The sequence below is a fragment of the Pygocentrus nattereri genome, chromosome 5, assembly GCF_015220715.1.
Source record: "Pygocentrus nattereri isolate fPygNat1 chromosome 5, fPygNat1.pri, whole genome shotgun sequence".
NCBI classification, from domain to species: Eukaryota; Metazoa; Chordata; class Actinopteri; order Characiformes; family Serrasalmidae; genus Pygocentrus; species Pygocentrus nattereri.
Window position 1 is genome coordinate 5331879 of NC_051215.1, and position 17916 is coordinate 5349794.

The 17916-nt window shown below is 38.1% G+C and overlaps 1 protein-coding gene and 1 pseudogene across 2 annotated transcripts; both read left to right on the forward strand.

Moving 5' to 3' along the window:
- LOC108440709 overlaps positions 1-2293 on the forward strand; it is a 3999-nt pseudogene extending 1706 nt beyond the window's left edge.
- Positions 2294-10693: 8400 nt separating this feature from the next.
- Positions 10694-16799, forward strand: LOC108440706 (4-galactosyl-N-acetylglucosaminide 3-alpha-L-fucosyltransferase 9-like). Of its 2 annotated transcripts, none has more exons than XM_017719731.1 (3): positions 10694-10771; positions 12894-12969; positions 14154-16799. In XM_017719731.1, exon 3 carries the CDS (start codon positions 14159-14161, stop codon positions 15287-15289), a length of 1131 nt encoding a protein of 376 aa, XP_017575220.1. In that variant the 5' UTR covers positions 10694-10771; positions 12894-12969; positions 14154-14158; the 3' UTR covers positions 15290-16799. The 2 variants fall into 2 exon arrangements, with proteins under 2 accessions (XP_017575220.1, XP_017575219.1); XM_017719730.1 differs by having other exon boundaries at positions 10707-10771; positions 12877-12969.
- Positions 16800-17916: the final 1117 nt, after the last annotated feature.

The window sequence follows — 17916 nt, forward strand, 5'->3', positions numbered from 1 at the left end:
AGGATCTGTGTGGGGACGACGGGGTAGCTTTACTATCACTGAATACCTCAGCCAGGTCATAATATTCAGGGGCAATGGAACAGCTGGGGTGGCCAAGCAGGACAACACCAAACAGATAATTAAGCAATATTCATTCCATTTTTCTATTTCTTCTATATACCTAGAGATGGCAGGGTTATGCAGAGGAAGCCAAAGAAAGCCTGGGATGATAGGGTGGTCAGAAGGATCATTTTTCTTCATTAAACAGACCAAATGTGAGTTTTACAATCAGTTTTCAGTGTGACTGAGTCCTTCCCCAAGGGGCAGCCATCCAGTGCCTTGCCACAAAGAGGGATTGGCAGGTTTTCAGAAGAGTCTGCAGTTTTTTGAGCCACTCTATGGGCCATAAAGTTGTCTGAAGCCCTGAAGTCAATTCAAACAAAGAGATTCTGAACACCAGAGAAAACTGACATTTATAAGCAGTTGTCAATTTACCAAGGGTGACAATCTTATCACTCATCCGTCCAAAGTAAAGACAAAGCTGCTCTCTCAGTCTCTGCTGCTTCTCCACCACAGTAAGGCACACCCTACCAATTTGCATGGGCTGTGTCTCAGAGCGTGATAGTTCTGGCAGTGAATGAGACCTAAGAGGTCTCTGAGTCATTGTCATTTGTTCAGGAGGCTATTCAAAGCGATGGACAATTGGATAAACTGGTCATGGAATTTACTGTTCCCCCGAAATGTTAATTTGGTTTGCAAATGTTGCCGAAGGCAGCCCTTGTTGTACATGTTTAACAGAGCTGGTTCACTCCAAAACCTCCCTGCTGAGTTGAGTCCTAAACTAAAGGTCATAAACTGCAGCTGTATGTGAACCTTACATGAGGTCAAAGATGACAGCTTTGAAAAAGCAGCTTTAAGGACTCACTTTTATTCAGTCAGAAATTGGGCTGGTGGGATTAAATATAAACATTGCACTACATTAAAAAATCCTTCTATATTTTAGTAGAGCCATCGTTCCTCCTAGTAACAGCTATTAGCACAGCAGGGGACTCACATGCAGGAACAGGTGGGTTCATTCTGACCATTGTTTTAGTTTGTGTCTTCTTGAGCAAGTCCAGCTGGAGGAAGGTGTTGTAAGATGCCTTGAACAAGTTGAACTAATTCCTCCAGTCCACAGTCCTTGCATGTATTCTGTAACAATGGACTTGTAGAACTACAAAATGAACCTATATGGCTGGACCTGTTTAAATAGACAATGCCTGTAGATACACAGTAACCACAGATACTAATAAAGTGTCCAATAAGTGTGTTTCTAGGAAACTGAATCACGATGGAGGGCTATTTTTAGGCCCTTCCTGAAGTGAAAGCATTAGAGCAGTACAAGTTTTTGAGCAGGTAGCACTGTTACTACAAAAAATGCAAGTGCTGCAGCACAGACTGCAAAATTGTAGTGCTTCAAAAAAGTTTTCCACTGGCTGGGTTGCTGGATTTTGCACATTTTCCGTTTTTCCAATACCTATCATAGAACTGCTTGTCTCACCCTCACTCGCCAAAATCTCATGAAATCTCTACCTTTGCAGCTACTCAGCCAGAAAAAAACCCATCTTCTTGCTGTGGGTCTGGCCTGAGAACTACAAGTGGGACTTCAGTGACTGCAAAACCTTCTATAACATTGATGGATGTCACCTGACGGACGATAGAAAGCTGTATTACCAAGCAGACGCAGTTCTCGTCTACCAGAATGACATCCAATGAGATATAGGCAACCTTCCTCCATCCCCTCGTCATCCTTTTAAAAAATGAATCTGGCTCCACGCCAAATTACCAACTAATACCAATAGATTTCCAAGTCTGGAAAACTTCTTCAACCTGACACTTAGTTACAGATGTGATGCCGACATCTCTGTGCGAAATCTAAATCAGCAAAAGTCCCAAACAAGGAATTGGAGCTTCCTAAGAAAGACAAGCTCGTCAGCTGGTTTGGGTCCAACATTCACCCCAGTACTGGAACAGGAACCAGGATGAAGTACTATGAAGAGTTAAGTGAACATATAAAATTGAATGTTTATGGAAATATGGCTGAATCGCGCTTGTAGGTGGAAGATTACTACCCTACCATGGCCAGCTGTAAGTTCTACCTGTCGTTTGAGAATTACGTCTATAAGGACTACATCACTGAGACGTTCAGTGGCCCACTTTCAGTAGGGACTGTGCCTGTTGTTGTGGTGATTCGCTCATTTGTGTGAATGACTTCCTTGATGCCTCAGCATTGGTCCAGTATCTACTTCAACTGGACGACGAGGCTCATAGATGATACTTTGCTTGGAGAAAATACATCTCTGCGACTCCTCATCTCATAATTGTATAATACAATTAATAACACAATATCTATGACTGGTATTTTTCAGAACTCTACTTTAGCTCAACTGGTTAGTTATTACATAACACAGGCATAAACATGGAATACATTATTTATAAAGCAACATGAATACATTGGTAATTGTCATGATAGCAAATAACATCTGCAGTCTACTATTTGACCTCTACTGTTTATGACAGTGTTATGCAGCAGAGTTGTGACAGAAATTTGTTCCATTTCTAATATTGTTATGAAGCATCATTCCAAAGTAGTTGAGGCCTGTTCAAGAACACAATATATTTCATTGAATGTTTTGAATATTTTGAAACTTAAGTGATTTTCATACAGCATGTCCTAAATTCAGACACCTCATTGAAAATCTGTGAATTTTTTTTTCTAGTTGAACTTGGAAATGACAACAGCATGATTTAAAAAAAAAATGAATTTAAGAAAAACAATTTTATGACAAGTAATTTTAACAAGAAATATTCAAGATCATGTACTAGTTGTAGGTCACTGTACAATGTTTATTAACCTGGAGGAGGTTAATGTCTCTGTACAAAACGCCTTTTCCATAATTTTATATCTACCATTAAATGCGTCTCATGCAGATTTGAAAACTTTTGCCCAACTTTGTGGAGTTCATCATCAGCTCAAGTTCACTGTCATTAAAACAAGCACCAAATACAAAAAAATTCTGAAATGTTCAATTTTTAAAAAGGTTTTACTTTTCACTGGAATCTTATGTTAGCAATATAATTTGCAAGGAAAATGTTTGTATTAAATTTGAAAAACAAGCAAAATAAAACATTTTCAGTAGTGGTCTCAGATTTTGGATCCCACTTAATTAATTGTCCTCTATCTATAGATATAGAATATAGAAATATTCCCATATCAAAGTTACATGAATAGAAGTAAATGTTCCTTGACTACTTCGTTTAAATGTTGTTAAGTATGAAAAGTAAATGTACTGTAAGTAACAACTGTAATTTATTTCAGTTTCATCAACAATTTCTACAACAGGGAGCCATCTGTAAATGCTCATGTTCCCAGGATTGTTATTAAAAGAAACGGGACTTTTGCACTTTTACAAAAGGTGTAAATATATAAACTGAAATATGTTGCTTTAAGTTCCACTAAGACCAGTGCTTCATAACAGTGTTATAGATGGAACAAGTGTCCATCGTTTTAATTCAATGCCCTTTCATTTTATCACTTTCATAAAACGTTCTGTGTCATCTTGTGATTTCTGAAATAAGCAGTTCAAACATATTCAAGTATTGCTTCATGAATATATTATTCAATGCTTATGTGTATGTTATGAAGTCCCTATGTAGGTAGACGTTAAACGTCTGACCATATTGTGTAATACAATAACACAATGTAAATTATAGATCAAATATCATATTTGTGCAGGGCAGTGTTGCATTTTTTAAAGAGAAAAAAGGGATAATGAATACAATAAGTCTTTAGCGTGTATGCTGGAGTGGTGCTGTACACCTGTACAATCAAAAAAAGACTTTACGCAATTTTTTAAAATCATATACATGAATAATTGGCTTTATTATTTTAGAAATACTGCTAATTAATATTTAATAAGTTGCACTCGTAATATTTCATATGCAACATCAGGTGACTTATTTGGTCTTTTAATTTAGAGCTAATAAGAGTTTAATAAGTTGCTCATACTTCAAGATTTATTCCAAATTCTTCATCACAAATGAGAGCCATGCTTTGTCATTACTCCAGTTTGGAGGATAATGCATGATTTTCAAAGTGTTTCCCAATTATTACACTAATAATGCCTTAAAAATTACAATTATGGTCCAATACAGATTGTAGTAAAGAAAGTTTAATGTACAGTGCATAAACCATTCAGAAGGGTCTAATCTGGGCTCTACTGTGCCAAAAAGTTCCCATTAGCTGTTGTGGATGATGGTTGCAGTCAGGATTTAAATCAGGCTTTGTGGCCCTCTGATCAAACTCTGAAGTGATCAGAGATCCACTGATATTATCAAACATGTTTAATATGTATGACTCAAAACATTCACGAGTCCTGTAGAGTTAAAAAGTCAGAGATTTACTCAACCAGTGATTCAAGCAGCAGCCAATCAGCGCGCTAGAAGAACAGAGAGAGAGGCAAGAAGACGCCAATGAACAGTGGAGCTGAGACAGAGGAGCTGCATATAAAACACATTCAAATTAGAGCTGATACTCTCTTTACAGTTTCAGCACCGCTGTCAGTTTGTAGTTAAACATTTCTCCAGGTTTCACTGAATCAGCACTTCTTAACCACTTACTGGTCCCCTGTTTGAACCTACACCACGCATAACAGCACAAACCGGTCCGGTAAGTTTAGTTTCGCTGGTGTCGTGTGATCCGAGGAGATCTGTGAGTTGGAGTTCTTATTCACAGCTCAACCTCGTTATGTGAGAAACTAAAGTTTGAGACGCCGTCCGTTTTAGAAATCTGTTAAGATTTAAAAGGTGTGTGGTGAAAAAGGTGTGTGCCCAGCCTGAATGACTTTTCAGCAATCAGACTTCAAATCTCTCAAACACTACGAGTTTACAGGGAAATAAACAGCTGTCTGTCAGGGAGGAGTAAAGCACTGTTTTGATCAATGATAAGAGACAAACGTCACGGGAGAAAGTAGCTTAGACCACATGTGCGACGAGGAAGCTGGTACTCACATTTTTTTACTAACAAAACCATAATGCCTCCAAACATGTGTAATATAGAGAAGATGGAAATGATTTAATTCAAGTCTTATTGCTGTATGCATATATATATATATATATATATATATATATATATATATATATATATATATATATATATATATATGTATGTGTGTGTGTGTGTGTGTGTGTGTGTGTGTGTGTGTGTGTGTGTGTGTGTGTGTGTGTGTGGAAAAAAAGCCTTCAGCCTAGCAAATAAATAAATAAATAAATAAATAAATAAATAAATAAAAGTTAAGCCAATGGGTGTCGTCAAGTCACTTGAACCTAACTTTCAAAAATGGTTCTTCAAGGGTTCTTTAGTAAATGGAATGTAAAACCTAAAAGTTTAGAACTAAAAGTTCTATATAGATCAATTTCTACGTTAAGAGGTTCTTTGCATGGTGAAATGGTTCTTCAGATTCAGGGATAATGTACTGTGTAGAGTTCTACATAGAACTTTTTTGAAAATAGTTCTATTTAGCACCAAAAAGGGCTCTGCCATTGGTACAATGTGACGCTTGTAACACTGAGCGCTCAGTAAGCGTCTTTCCTTTACAACAGTAATCTATTTCATCTTCGTGGACTGTCACGCATCCCTATGGCTCAGAGGTTTCCCTGGACTCCAGTCACATGTGCCCTGACCCTCCAGCATGCTCCAGTCACAGATCTCCCTCTCCTGAATACAGATCTGTTACACCTGTTGACCTCTCATTAGCTTTACTCTAAAGCCCGGGCTTTTAGAACAGTTCACTGTGAGGTGTTGCTGCTTTCTTGAGCTGCTGAGTGTTTGTTTCCTGTATTGTGTTTTCTGGTTTTGACTGTATTTTGGCTTTTTCCTAACCCCCTTTGGATTATTTTCGCCTCCTGTTATGTTTGTGTCTTTACTTGCTGCCCTTACTGGATTTTCTGACAACAGTTTTTGTGGACGATTCAAACAGTAAAGCCTTTTTTGTTCTTCTTATCCGCGAGCGTCTGAGTGGTTCTGTCACTTACCTGGGCACACTTGCTGATAGGTTGTCTACAATCTGATGGACAAAGGACTGTATAATAAAATATAATTTTGTACATTATGTTTACACAATAAATATGTGTTAATTGTATTTGTGATATGTAGAGCAGAACCATACATACTGCTCATGAACATAACCATACACAGTTCATAGCCATACACAGTGTTCATAACCATACACAGTGTTCATAACCATACACAGTGTTCATAGTCATACACAGTGTTCATGTTCATACACAGTGTTCATAACCATACACAGTGTTCATAAGCATACAGTGTTCATAACCATACACAGTTCATAGCCATACACAGTGTTCATAACCATACACAGTGTTCATAACCATACACAGTGTTCATAGTCATACACAGTGTTCATAACCATACACAGTGTTCATATTTATAAACAGTGTTCATAACCATACACAGTGTTTAATATTCATACACAGGGTTCATGTTCATACACAGTGTTCATAACCATACACAGTGTTCATAAGCATACAGTGTTCATAACCATACACAGTGTTCATATTCATACACACTGTTCATAACCATACATAGTGTTCATAACCATACAGTGTTCATATTCATACACAGTGTTCATAGCCATAGTGTTCATAACCATTCACAGTGTTCATATTCATACAGTGTTCAAAACCATACACACTGTTCATAATCATACACAGTGTTCATATTCATACACACTGTTCATAACCATACTCGTAGTATAGTGTACATAACCATGCATGGTGTTATAGAGGGGCCATAGATTATTGTACATTCTTAAGTCTTTATATTACAAAATTACATATTTCAAATATATAATTCATATTACAAAAGTTATGAATATATTACATAACATATTACATAGCCAAGACAGTCCAGTCATAGAGCCAACACGAATAGATCGGGGGGCAGACATAACATTAGGATAGTGTAGTGGTTAACACCTCTGCCTTCTACACTGCAGACTGGGGTTCAATCCCCACCTGGGTAAAACACCCTACACTATACCAATAAGTAGTCCTTGGAGTCCTTGGGCAAGACTCCTAACACCACCTTGGCCTACCTGTGTAAAATGATCAAATTGTAAGTTGCTCTGGATAAGAGCGTCAGCCAAATGCCGCAAATGTAAACCAGAATAAACAGAGAATCAAACAGCAAACAGAAACAAAGAGATTCAAACAAAGACAGGCAAATAAAAGGGGCAAACACAGGGGTTAAGTACACAGGGAAAACGAGGGACAGGTGCAAACAATCAGGGGCAGAGTTACAAAACAAGGGGCAGGACTACAGATACCAAAACAAACGCACATCGACTAAACCAAAACAAAGGAGCACATGGAGTAGTGGGAGGAGCCAACCCTGACAATAACACGTCCAACAACAGAAGACAATGAGGAACTGAGTACATCACAAACACTTACGTTTTTTGTACCTTTATTTCTACGTGCAACAGTTGAATACAGTTCAATCCAGAACTCCTCACATTTGAGTTTTCATGTTCTGAACTGTGTTGAATTGATACATATATATATATATATATATATATATATATATATATATATATATATATATATATATATATTGTCTGTAGTAATAGTCATGTTTCAGTTTCATACATCAATATTTTGTACTACAATATATCACATGAATATTAAGTATGGTTATATACACTATGTATGATTATGCTCTGCATTCCACAAATAATAGTTGCTGTTTAAAAGTACAATTCATTTTACAGCTCTGCATCACATTACAGTAACTTTCCACCCTTTGCAGCTATAACAACTTCAACTCTTCTGGGAAGGCGTTCCACAAGGGTTAGGAGTGTGTTCATGGGAATTTCTGACCATTCTTCCAGAAGTGCATTTGTGAGGTCAGACACTAATGTTGGACGAGAAGGCCTGGCTCACAGTCTCCACTCTAATTCATCCCTCAGGTGTTCTATTGGGTTGCGTGTAGGCCAGTCAAGTTCTTCCACACCAAACAGTCTATAACAAAATGGTGAAAAGTAAAATACCTGACTGTAAAATGGCCAATAGTAAATTGAGCAGTAGTAGAATGGCCAAAGGTAAAATGGGCAAAGTAAAAAAATAACAAAACAGCCAACAGTTAAACTGCCAATAGAAAAATGGCCAAATCGTAGCTGCTACTAGTGTTTTCTGTTTTCTTTCGACGACAGGCAGTAAGATTTAAGACTAACACATTGCAGTGCTGTCCAAAAATTGACATAATATAAAGGCAAATGGTACTTAATTGTACTTCAATGTAGTTTTAATTGTTTGGTCCCACTTTATATTAAGTGTCTCTAATAATTATGTTGTTACACATGATTTAAATATGCAACAACAATGTAACTACTGATGATTTAGACCATGTTACAGATGGATTACAGAAGTACAGCCTGTGTAATTACACATATGTATCAACTTCAGTTTTGCCTCATGTAATTACACAATGTCTGTCCGCTGCTGATGTGCAGAGAACTCTACACAGAGTCAACCCACGAAAAGCACCGGGATCCGACAGCATACCAGGCAGAGTGGTCAGAGAATGTGCCGAGCAGCTGGTTGATGTTCTCAAGGACATATTCAACATCTCGCTGAGCGCTGCAGACGTTCCAACGTGCTTCAAGTCCACCATCATCATCCCTGTTCTGAAGAAGTCTTCAGCGTCCTGCCTCAATGACTACCGTCCTGTTACACTCCCATCATCATGAAGTGCTTCGAGAGGCTTGTCATGAGGCACATTAAAGACCAGCTTCCTCCTTCACTGGACCCACTGCAATTTGCATATCACCCCAACCGCTCAACAGACGACGCCATCTCCACCACACTCCACCTGGCACTCACCCACCTGGACAATAAAGGCGCCTATGTCAGAATGCTGTTCATAGACTTCAGTTCAGCGTTCAACACAATCATTCCTCAGCAGCTGATTGGAAAATAGCCTGCTGGGCCTGAACGCCTCCCTCTGTGTCTGGGTCCTGGATTTCCTGACTGAGAGACCTCAGTTAGTCAGGATGGGAAATAACATCTCCACCACCACCACACTGAGCAGCAACTCTACTGATTCATGACTGTACTGCAAAGAACAGCTTAAACCACATCATCAAGTTCACTGATGACACGACTGTGGTGGGTGTGATCAGCAAGAATGACAGCGTACAGAGAGGAGGTGCAGCGGCTAACAGACTGGTGCAGAACCAGCAACCTGTCTCTGAATGTAGACAAAACTAAGGAGATGGTTGTTGACTTCCGAACAGTGCGAGGTGACCACCCCCCCCCCCCCCCCCCCCCCACTGAACATCAATGGTTCTGCTGTGGAAAGTGTCAAGAGCATCAAGTTCCTTGGTGTCCACATCACAGAAAACCTCACCTGGTTCCTCAACACTAAATCCATAGCCAAAAGAGCCCAGCAGTGCCTCTACTTCCTGCAGAGCCTGAAGAAGGCTCCTCTCCCCCCTCCCATCCTCACCATGTTCTACAGGGGGACTGTGGAGAACATCCTGAAAAAAGTCCTGTCACATTTTAAGATAAGGTTACATTTGCTGTTATGTCACATATACATACAGAATGGTTTAAAGTTGAAACTAGGTTTAATATCATAGGACTACCAACATAAATGCTCACAAAATGTTAGGACAGCTGGCCAATACAGTGTAAGTAATGTCTTAATTCATGTTATTACATGACTCCTTTTACTGCTGGGGAAAAAAAAGGTTTCAAAAGAAAAAGCTGTTCCAGTCTGATTTAAAATGTAACAGCATTTCTTATTACCCTTGTGTAATTACATGGGAGTGAACAGGCTGGTACAACTATTAAGACACACTTGTGCACCTACATGAGGCAAAACTGAAGATGATACACAACTTATAAGCAGATAATCCATCTGTAACAGTGACTAAATCATTAGTAGTTACATTGTTGTAACATATGTTCTTTACATGTAAGTGCACAGTTATTATAGACACTTCATATAAAGTGGGACCAATAGTTTTTTTATTAATGCTGCTAATATAATTTCCATATGTACTCTGAAATGCACTGTAAATCCAAATGTTTAGGTTTTAATCACTTAATCTGCAGCACATTAATGTCACATAAAAGGTCCAATAAATGCAATAAGACAAGAGTTATTGTCCAAACATAATCATGCAGTGTTTAGGATTTTAACACTGGTATTTATAAGATGTTGCAGTCAAGCTTCCTGACATCTCAGCTGGGAGAATTGCAGTGATGGGATTTCAAAGGGTCTAAAATCGCAATATCATGGCTGTTGAACATTAGTTGCATAGTTAGCTTAATCACTTCTTATTGTTTTGCTTAATCAGATTAAAGTAAAACACTGATGTGTGAAGCTTTGGAGCTTGTTCTCGTCATGCGATCATATGATATCATTGACTTACACATGATTGTAAAACCTGTTATTTCTATGATTTCAGCTTTTTATACTACTAAACGTAACAATAATGAAAAGAACAAGGACAACAGCAACGAGACAAGGAAGAGGAATCTTAAGCTTCACAAAAGGAAGAGCTGGATTTGAACTGGAACCTGATGATGTGTTGAACAGTGGAGGGTGGAGCTTCAGTGGGCAGTAGGTGTCAGGTTGAATCGAGTGTAACTGGATATTTGCTGGGGGTGACCTGCTACAGCACTGCTCTGTGCTCTCCGAGGAGGAACAGGAGAGTAAATAATGACGGTAAGTTTCTTTCAAAGAAACTTCATTGTTAGAAACGCTTTAGTCTGACTTAACTCTACTGTTAAAATGAGCCTTAGTGTTAGTCCTGGGTATAACACGCATGCTGTGTTTCACTGGCTGAGGCTGTATGGACTCTAAAGTGAAAGAGAATATCAAGATACAGTTGAGCCGTGTGCTGTTTTGCGAACCCATGAAGTTAGATACACTTCTTGTTAACGTCTTTGAGGCTAGACTTATGAAAAAGCACCGAGTGAAGTATGAAATTAGTTCATACCATCTACAAGCAAATGAAGCTGGAGGATCGGTCTGGGCTGGATAAACACAAGTGTGAGGATGTGGAAACCAAAGCCAGAGGCACATTTGTGATTTTGTGACATGCCGCAGAGCCAGTTTTAAAGAGTTGTCGAGAGCGGGATCAAGAAATGATAGTAGACGATATCCTAATTTATCAGCAGTGCCAACCCCAAATGACATTCTCTGACGTTTTAGCTGAGACAGATTGAAAAGCATTTTGTTTACATTGTTGTAAACTCTTGAGGGGATTTGCTGGTTATGGCACTCTTTTACTGTGACTATAGTGAAATGTCTGTTAAAACGGTGGAGTTTTTCTAAATACACTAGCAAACTGTTTGAAATATCGGAGTCTGTTTTGCATATGAACCTCCTGCTTTGAGAAATAAGACATGAGCCTGCAGCTCCTTTTTTTTGGGAGGTTTGCCAAAAGAACAGTATTAATTTATTCTTAGTCAATACATAAAGCTATTAAGCGAACTTCCTGGATAGCGGCACCATAACTCGACTTACGTGTCATATTTCCTGGCACTAGTAGTTCTCAACTCTGGTCCCGGAAAACCAGTCCTACCACATGTAATGCAAATAACCAGAGAATGAGGTGGAGTGACTGCATTAGATTGCATTAAAGCAGATTGCAGGTCAGTGGTTCTCCAGGACCAGGACTCTGAACAGCTAGATGTCATACCAGTATGATTTTAAAGTTCAGTTGAATCTCCAAAATGGTCATTTTATAGGAGACGGGAAAACCATGCTTTGCTTTTTAGTGTAAGTCAATGGAACCCAAAGTCATTTTCATTCAGGCCATTTTTCATGAAATTTACATACACCGCAAAGGACAACAGGCCTTTTCACATTGTCAAAAACTGAAAAATGACACAAAAGAAGGTTTTCTTCCAACAACAGCTGTATAGAAAGCGTGGAGTGTGAAATATATTGGAGGATGGTGCCTAATTGGGTAATAATAAAATGGGCATAACTATTCCAAATTCCTTTCCATAATCTTCCTACGTACCAATTCCTTTTCAGAATTGAAAAATTCAGGTCAACTTAATATTATAAGGTAACTGGCTTTTTTTTAGGTTACCACACCTAAAGACCTTCAATCTTTCGTCCTGCATCTCAATCAGGTCAACTTAGACTTAGACTTAGACAGACTTGTCATTCAAATTTACACCATACAGTGCACATTAGAACGAAATGATGCTGCATTGGCTCAGAGTAGATCAGGAAGGAAAGAAAAAAAAAGTGATATAATCTAATACAAAGTGCAAAGTAGTGCAGTGCAGTGCATATGTAAACAAAGGTCTATCAACAGATACATACATTTTAAAGAAGTACAACTTTTAAGATGATCTGACTATATCATTTTTATTATTTTGTAATATGTCACTGTAAAAATGGAAACCAGTGAAGATCTAGTGAAGTACTGTTCATCTTCAATCCAAACTGTTCACAAGAACATTGTCCAAGCTCTCTCACATGTGTTGATACACACTTACTAGCTTCTTTATTAGGTACGCTTCCCTTGTTTCTACACGTATTGTCCATTTTGTCCAATGTACTTGCCATGCAGCTGCACACTGTAGTTCTACGATTACAGATTTTAGTCCATAAGTTTGTCTATCAATAGTCAGTATTCCCACAGGGCCACCACTGACCTAGTATTTTTGGTTGTAGGTCATCCTCAGTGGTGCAGTGACAGTGATATGACGTCTGTTAATCCCAATAAGTAGAACAATTTGTGATCTTAACTCTGCAAATGTTTGTAGTTTGTAGTTTAAATGTTAATGATCATTCTGTGAAATTTACAGATAATTTTTTATGACAGGGAGGAAACCCACAGCAGCAGGATCTCACAAATGCACTAATTTTTTCCAAATGAGAAGCAAGATAACTACCTGAAGGTAAGGCTCCATATTATTGTATGTATGATTTTGAACATAGCTAGCTAATTTCAAAAGAAATACTGGCAAAAAAACACAAAGACAAAGTTACCAAATGCAACAAAGTCTTTGAGATGACTTAAATTTTTAAGGAAATTTGACATCTCCTGAGTTATAAGCATGTAACTATGATGTACAACGTCTAAGAACTAGGTTCATATTTTGAATAATATAATTTGTGATTTCCAATTGGATTTTGATAAAATTCTCTGAAATTCTCTGAAATTCTCTGACTGAAACAGATTCAAGATATTCACTGAGTTGTGTCTGGTACAAATCCCAAAATGCTGTGTAATTACTTTTTGGTAAAATGACAGAAAATCAATCAAAATCAATGACAGACTTTGGCTATTAGACTGATAAAACATATAATAACATATAATTATTTATAGTCACAAGGTTGCAAATACAAATATGCTCACTACGTTTTAATATAATGTCAAACATTAAGTTGGAACATACAGTGGAAACACCACTAAATATCTCTGCTCCTCAGAAGAGCCAGAGTGGGAATCCTGGTGATAAAACAGCCCTCCATGCTCAGGAGTCTGAGAGTAAATAGAACTCACCCCACCAGCTTAGAGACTGAGAGCGGAGACCTAATCAGCTGGAAATTAGCAAGTGAATCGAAATAAATGACAGATTCTGGCTAATAGACTGATAAAACAAATAATAAAATATAATTATTTATAATCACAAGACAAATACAAATATACTCACTAATTTTTAATATAATGTCAAACATTTAAGTTGGAACATACATGAAAAACATCACTAAATACCAGGTAAGATATAAGGCATACAATGACCGTGCAAAGTACAATTGGTGCTCTGAAGAAAATGGTAAAGAACCATTTTAATTACTTTCTTTTAAAGCCCATATTCAGTGGAGGTTATGGCTAATAAACAGGCACGTAGTATTTGAGACTGTTGGTACTTTGTTCTTGCACATTGGACATTTTTTTTCTTGCAAAACTCTTGAGTTAGAAACATTTGAATTGGTTATATTGGCTTCGGTTTACCTGGTGGACTATAACTACAATAAGCTGTTTTATAACTTTTGTCCACTATGCATGATGAGAGAAAAATAGTGGTAAATTGTTTGAAGCTTCCATTTTTTCACAGTTATGTTTGCTTTTTTCCAGAAACGATGACGTTTATTTCAGCTAAATCAAATCAGGGGTTTCTAATAGTCATGGGCTGGCTTGGTGGATTTGGCACATGTTTGATGTTTTTGCAGTACATGTCACGGAACTGCTCATCCCACCCTTTTATTCCCTATGTTGCACAAGACATTAACCCATCTGACAAAATCTCAAGCAACAGTGATGCCGCTCCCACCACCCCTCCAGCTGCTCAACCAGAAAAACCCATCTTATTGCTGTGGTTCTTGCCTGAGAACTACAAGTGGGACTTCAGTGACTGCAAAACCATCTATAACATTGATGGATGTCACCTGACACAAGACAGAAGCCTGTATAATCAGGCAGATGCGGTTCTCATCTTCCACAAAGCTATTAGTTGGGATCTGAGCAACCTTCCTCCATCCCCTCGTCCTCCTTTTCAAAAGTGGATCTGGTTCCACGTCGAATCGCCAACTAATACTAAGAGAATTCCAGGTCTGGAAAACCTCTTCAACCTGACACTTAGTTACAGACGCAATGCCGACATCTCTGTGCGAAATCTACTGACCGTCAGCAAAACCCCAAACAAGTTTGAGCTTCCAAAGAAAGACAAGCTCGTCTGCTGGTTTGTGTCCAACACCAACCCCAGTACTGGAACAGGAACCAGGATGAAGTACTATGAAGAGTTAAGCAAACATATAAAAGTGAATATTTATGGAAATATGGCTGGATCGCGCTTGAAGGATGAAGAGTACTACCCTACCATGGCCAGCTGTAAGTTCTACCTGTCGTTTGAGAATTCCATCCATAAGGACTACATCACTGAGAAGTTCAATGGCCCACTTTCAGTAGGGACTGTGCCTGTTGTTTTGGGAGCCTCAAGAGAAAACTATGAACAGTTCGCTCCAGGTGATTCGTTCATTCATGTGAACGACTTCCCTGATGCATCAGCCTTGGCCCAGCATCTACTTCAACTGGACAAGGATGATGAGGCTTACAGACGATACTTTGACTGGAGAAAACACGTCTCTGCAACTCCTCATCTAATCATGTGGAATCAGGAGTTCATTACATACATTTGTCATGCCTGTGAATATATTGGTATACACAGAGCGTATAAACAAGCACACAATATCTATGACTGGTACTTTTCATGACTGGTAGTTCTTGGTCAATTTTGATAATACTGGAAAATGACAGTGCAAATGGTAACAGTATTTGAAGGCTATCTACATAGGCACCACGTGATACATGCATAAATATGAAATTGTTTACAGAGGAAATCTTGAACGCTCAAGTTTTATACATACATACAGTATCCAATGCTGTGTATTTGATATATAAGCATTGAACAAATATTGCAGTATTCACTGCTATAAAAAGAGCTTTCGCGTAAGTTGTTGTGCTTTATTAACCAGCTGTTGTTGGCCACAACTAGACTGAACATAAGCAGTTATCTCTACCAGTTTTTTCTAAATCTAAATATCTGGCTTTCTCAGTGCTTAGCTCTGACTGGCTGGATTCTTCCTCTTCTACACACATATCTGCTTGGATGGACACAGCCCTGCTTTTCAGAATAAGTGTCTTTAACAGAATAAACCCAATAAATGCTGCAGAACACATAATCTAAAATTAACACGGGAAACATTCTTGAACAGGCTGTATGATGTATGTTGTTCCATGCATATGCATTTACATATTATAAGGCAATAATTGAAGACTTGTGTTTTCTCTTTTCACTTATGCTGAGTACCAAACTGATATAAATGGCCCTTACCGGGAAATGTAACACTTTACATTGGTAACGCTAAATAGATTACATAGCAAAAGTTAAACGTCATGGTATCAGTCATGACAATTTTCAATATTGGTAATATCATTAAATGGCACTTATTGAACAAAAAAATCATGACAACTCATGACAGCATATGACATGCATTTGCATGTTCATGGCATGGTTATGTCAGTGTTACATATCAAGGTTCATGTAAAATGTTACCCACTAAAGTGACAGAGATTAGTTCCATTAATAACACTGTTATGAAGCAACTTTCTCAATTTCAGGCCTGGTTAACAACAATAAACATGAGCTCTTGGCGACACAGTTGTCCTAGAAAAACACTCATTGGCCACTTTATTAGTATCTACAGCTACTTTCTATCTGCAATCAGTCTATTTTTCAGGTCTATCTCTATAAACCTATTCCCATACCAAAAACCCATCTTTGAGAAAAAGAGACACTCTTTGTGAAATTACATGAGGTTCTATGACTGCATTTCTATTTCAGCACAGTAGTATGAATTACTTGCTATGAAATGTAAGGAAGTATAAAAGATAAATGTACTGCACATTATTAGAGGAATTTATTTTCCTGAACATTTTCTATTAAGGAGGCCTATGTGAGTGCAGACATAGAAATCGAAGTAGGAGCTCTTGCCTGGTTCAGGTCCTACCTCATTGATCACTATCACTTTGTTAATGTAAACAGTGAATCATCTGCAATTGCAAAAGTAAATTATGGTGTTCCACAAGGGTCTGTTTTAGGACCTATATTATTCATAATATGTATGCTAGCTTTGGGCACCATTATTAGTAAACATGGCATAAATTTCCACTACTCTGCTAATGATACTGTTATATATATATATATTGAGCAAGATTGAGCACTGTATAAAAGACTTAAAAGACTGGATGTCGAGTAACTTTCTCCCACTTAACTCAGATAAAACAGAGGTCCTGCTTCTTGGTCCAAAAGCAGATAGAAACAAACTGTCTAACTGAACACTTTAACTTAACAATTTCTTAGTTGCATCAAGTAAAACATCTTGGTGTCGTGATAGACCCTGATCTGTCATTTGATGCATGTTTATGCATGTTTTTTCATTCATGGTGGAGTTGAATAGCTGCCCATCCTGTGTGTCTGATGCTGTTGCCTCTTCTGCCTTGATCAGGTGCTCACTGCTCGCCAGCCTTCTGGACCAGCTTCATAAACTAATCAAATTAACCACTGCCCACCTGTTTTCCCCACTGTGTACTATAATACTTTATACTAACGATGTTTGCTATCCAGCGTTGACCAGAGGACGATGGGTTCCCCTTCTGAGTCTTGGTTCCTCTCAAGCTTTCTTCCTTTTGCTCTTAGGGAGTTTCTCCTTGCCCCTGTCACCACTGGCTTGCTCATGGGGGGCTTGGACCCTGATTTTCTCTTTTCTTTTTCTTTCTGTAATGCTGACTGTTCTGTAAAGCTGCTTTGTGACAACACCCGCTGTAAAGTGCTGTATAAATAAATGTAGCTTGCTTGCTTGCTTGTCTGCAGATGTCTCCTTAATAGAAATGGCACTTTTGAACATTTTTCTTTTTTACTTGGGAACAGTGCTTTATAACAGTGTTATGAATGGAACAAATGTCCATCATTTTAGTTCAAAGCCCATGTCATTGATTTCCTAAAGTGTCTTCTTGTCTTTCTGGTCATACATATGAAGTACTGCTTTATAATGATGTCATTCAATGCTTATGCCTGTGTTATGAAGTCCCTATGTAGGTAGCCTCCACATAAACGGCTGTTATATTGTGTTACCATTACATTATGAATGCAATATGATAAAATGTTATAGTTTTCAAATATTGAGTTGTTTATTTTTATTTTCGAAAGGAAAAACAAGGTATGGTTATATTGTATTGTTTACAATGAAGGGAAATACCAAAATGAATGAATATGTGAGTACTGCACTTTTGCTGGAGTTGGTTACTTGAATAGTTCAGAGACGGACTTGGACGTCTTATG

Bases quoted from the DNA above. Each gene is read 5' to 3' on its own strand.
- LOC108440706 (XM_017719731.1), top strand. From the start codon at position 14,159: ATGACGTTTATTTCAGCTAAATCAAATCAGGGGTTTCTAATAGTCATG.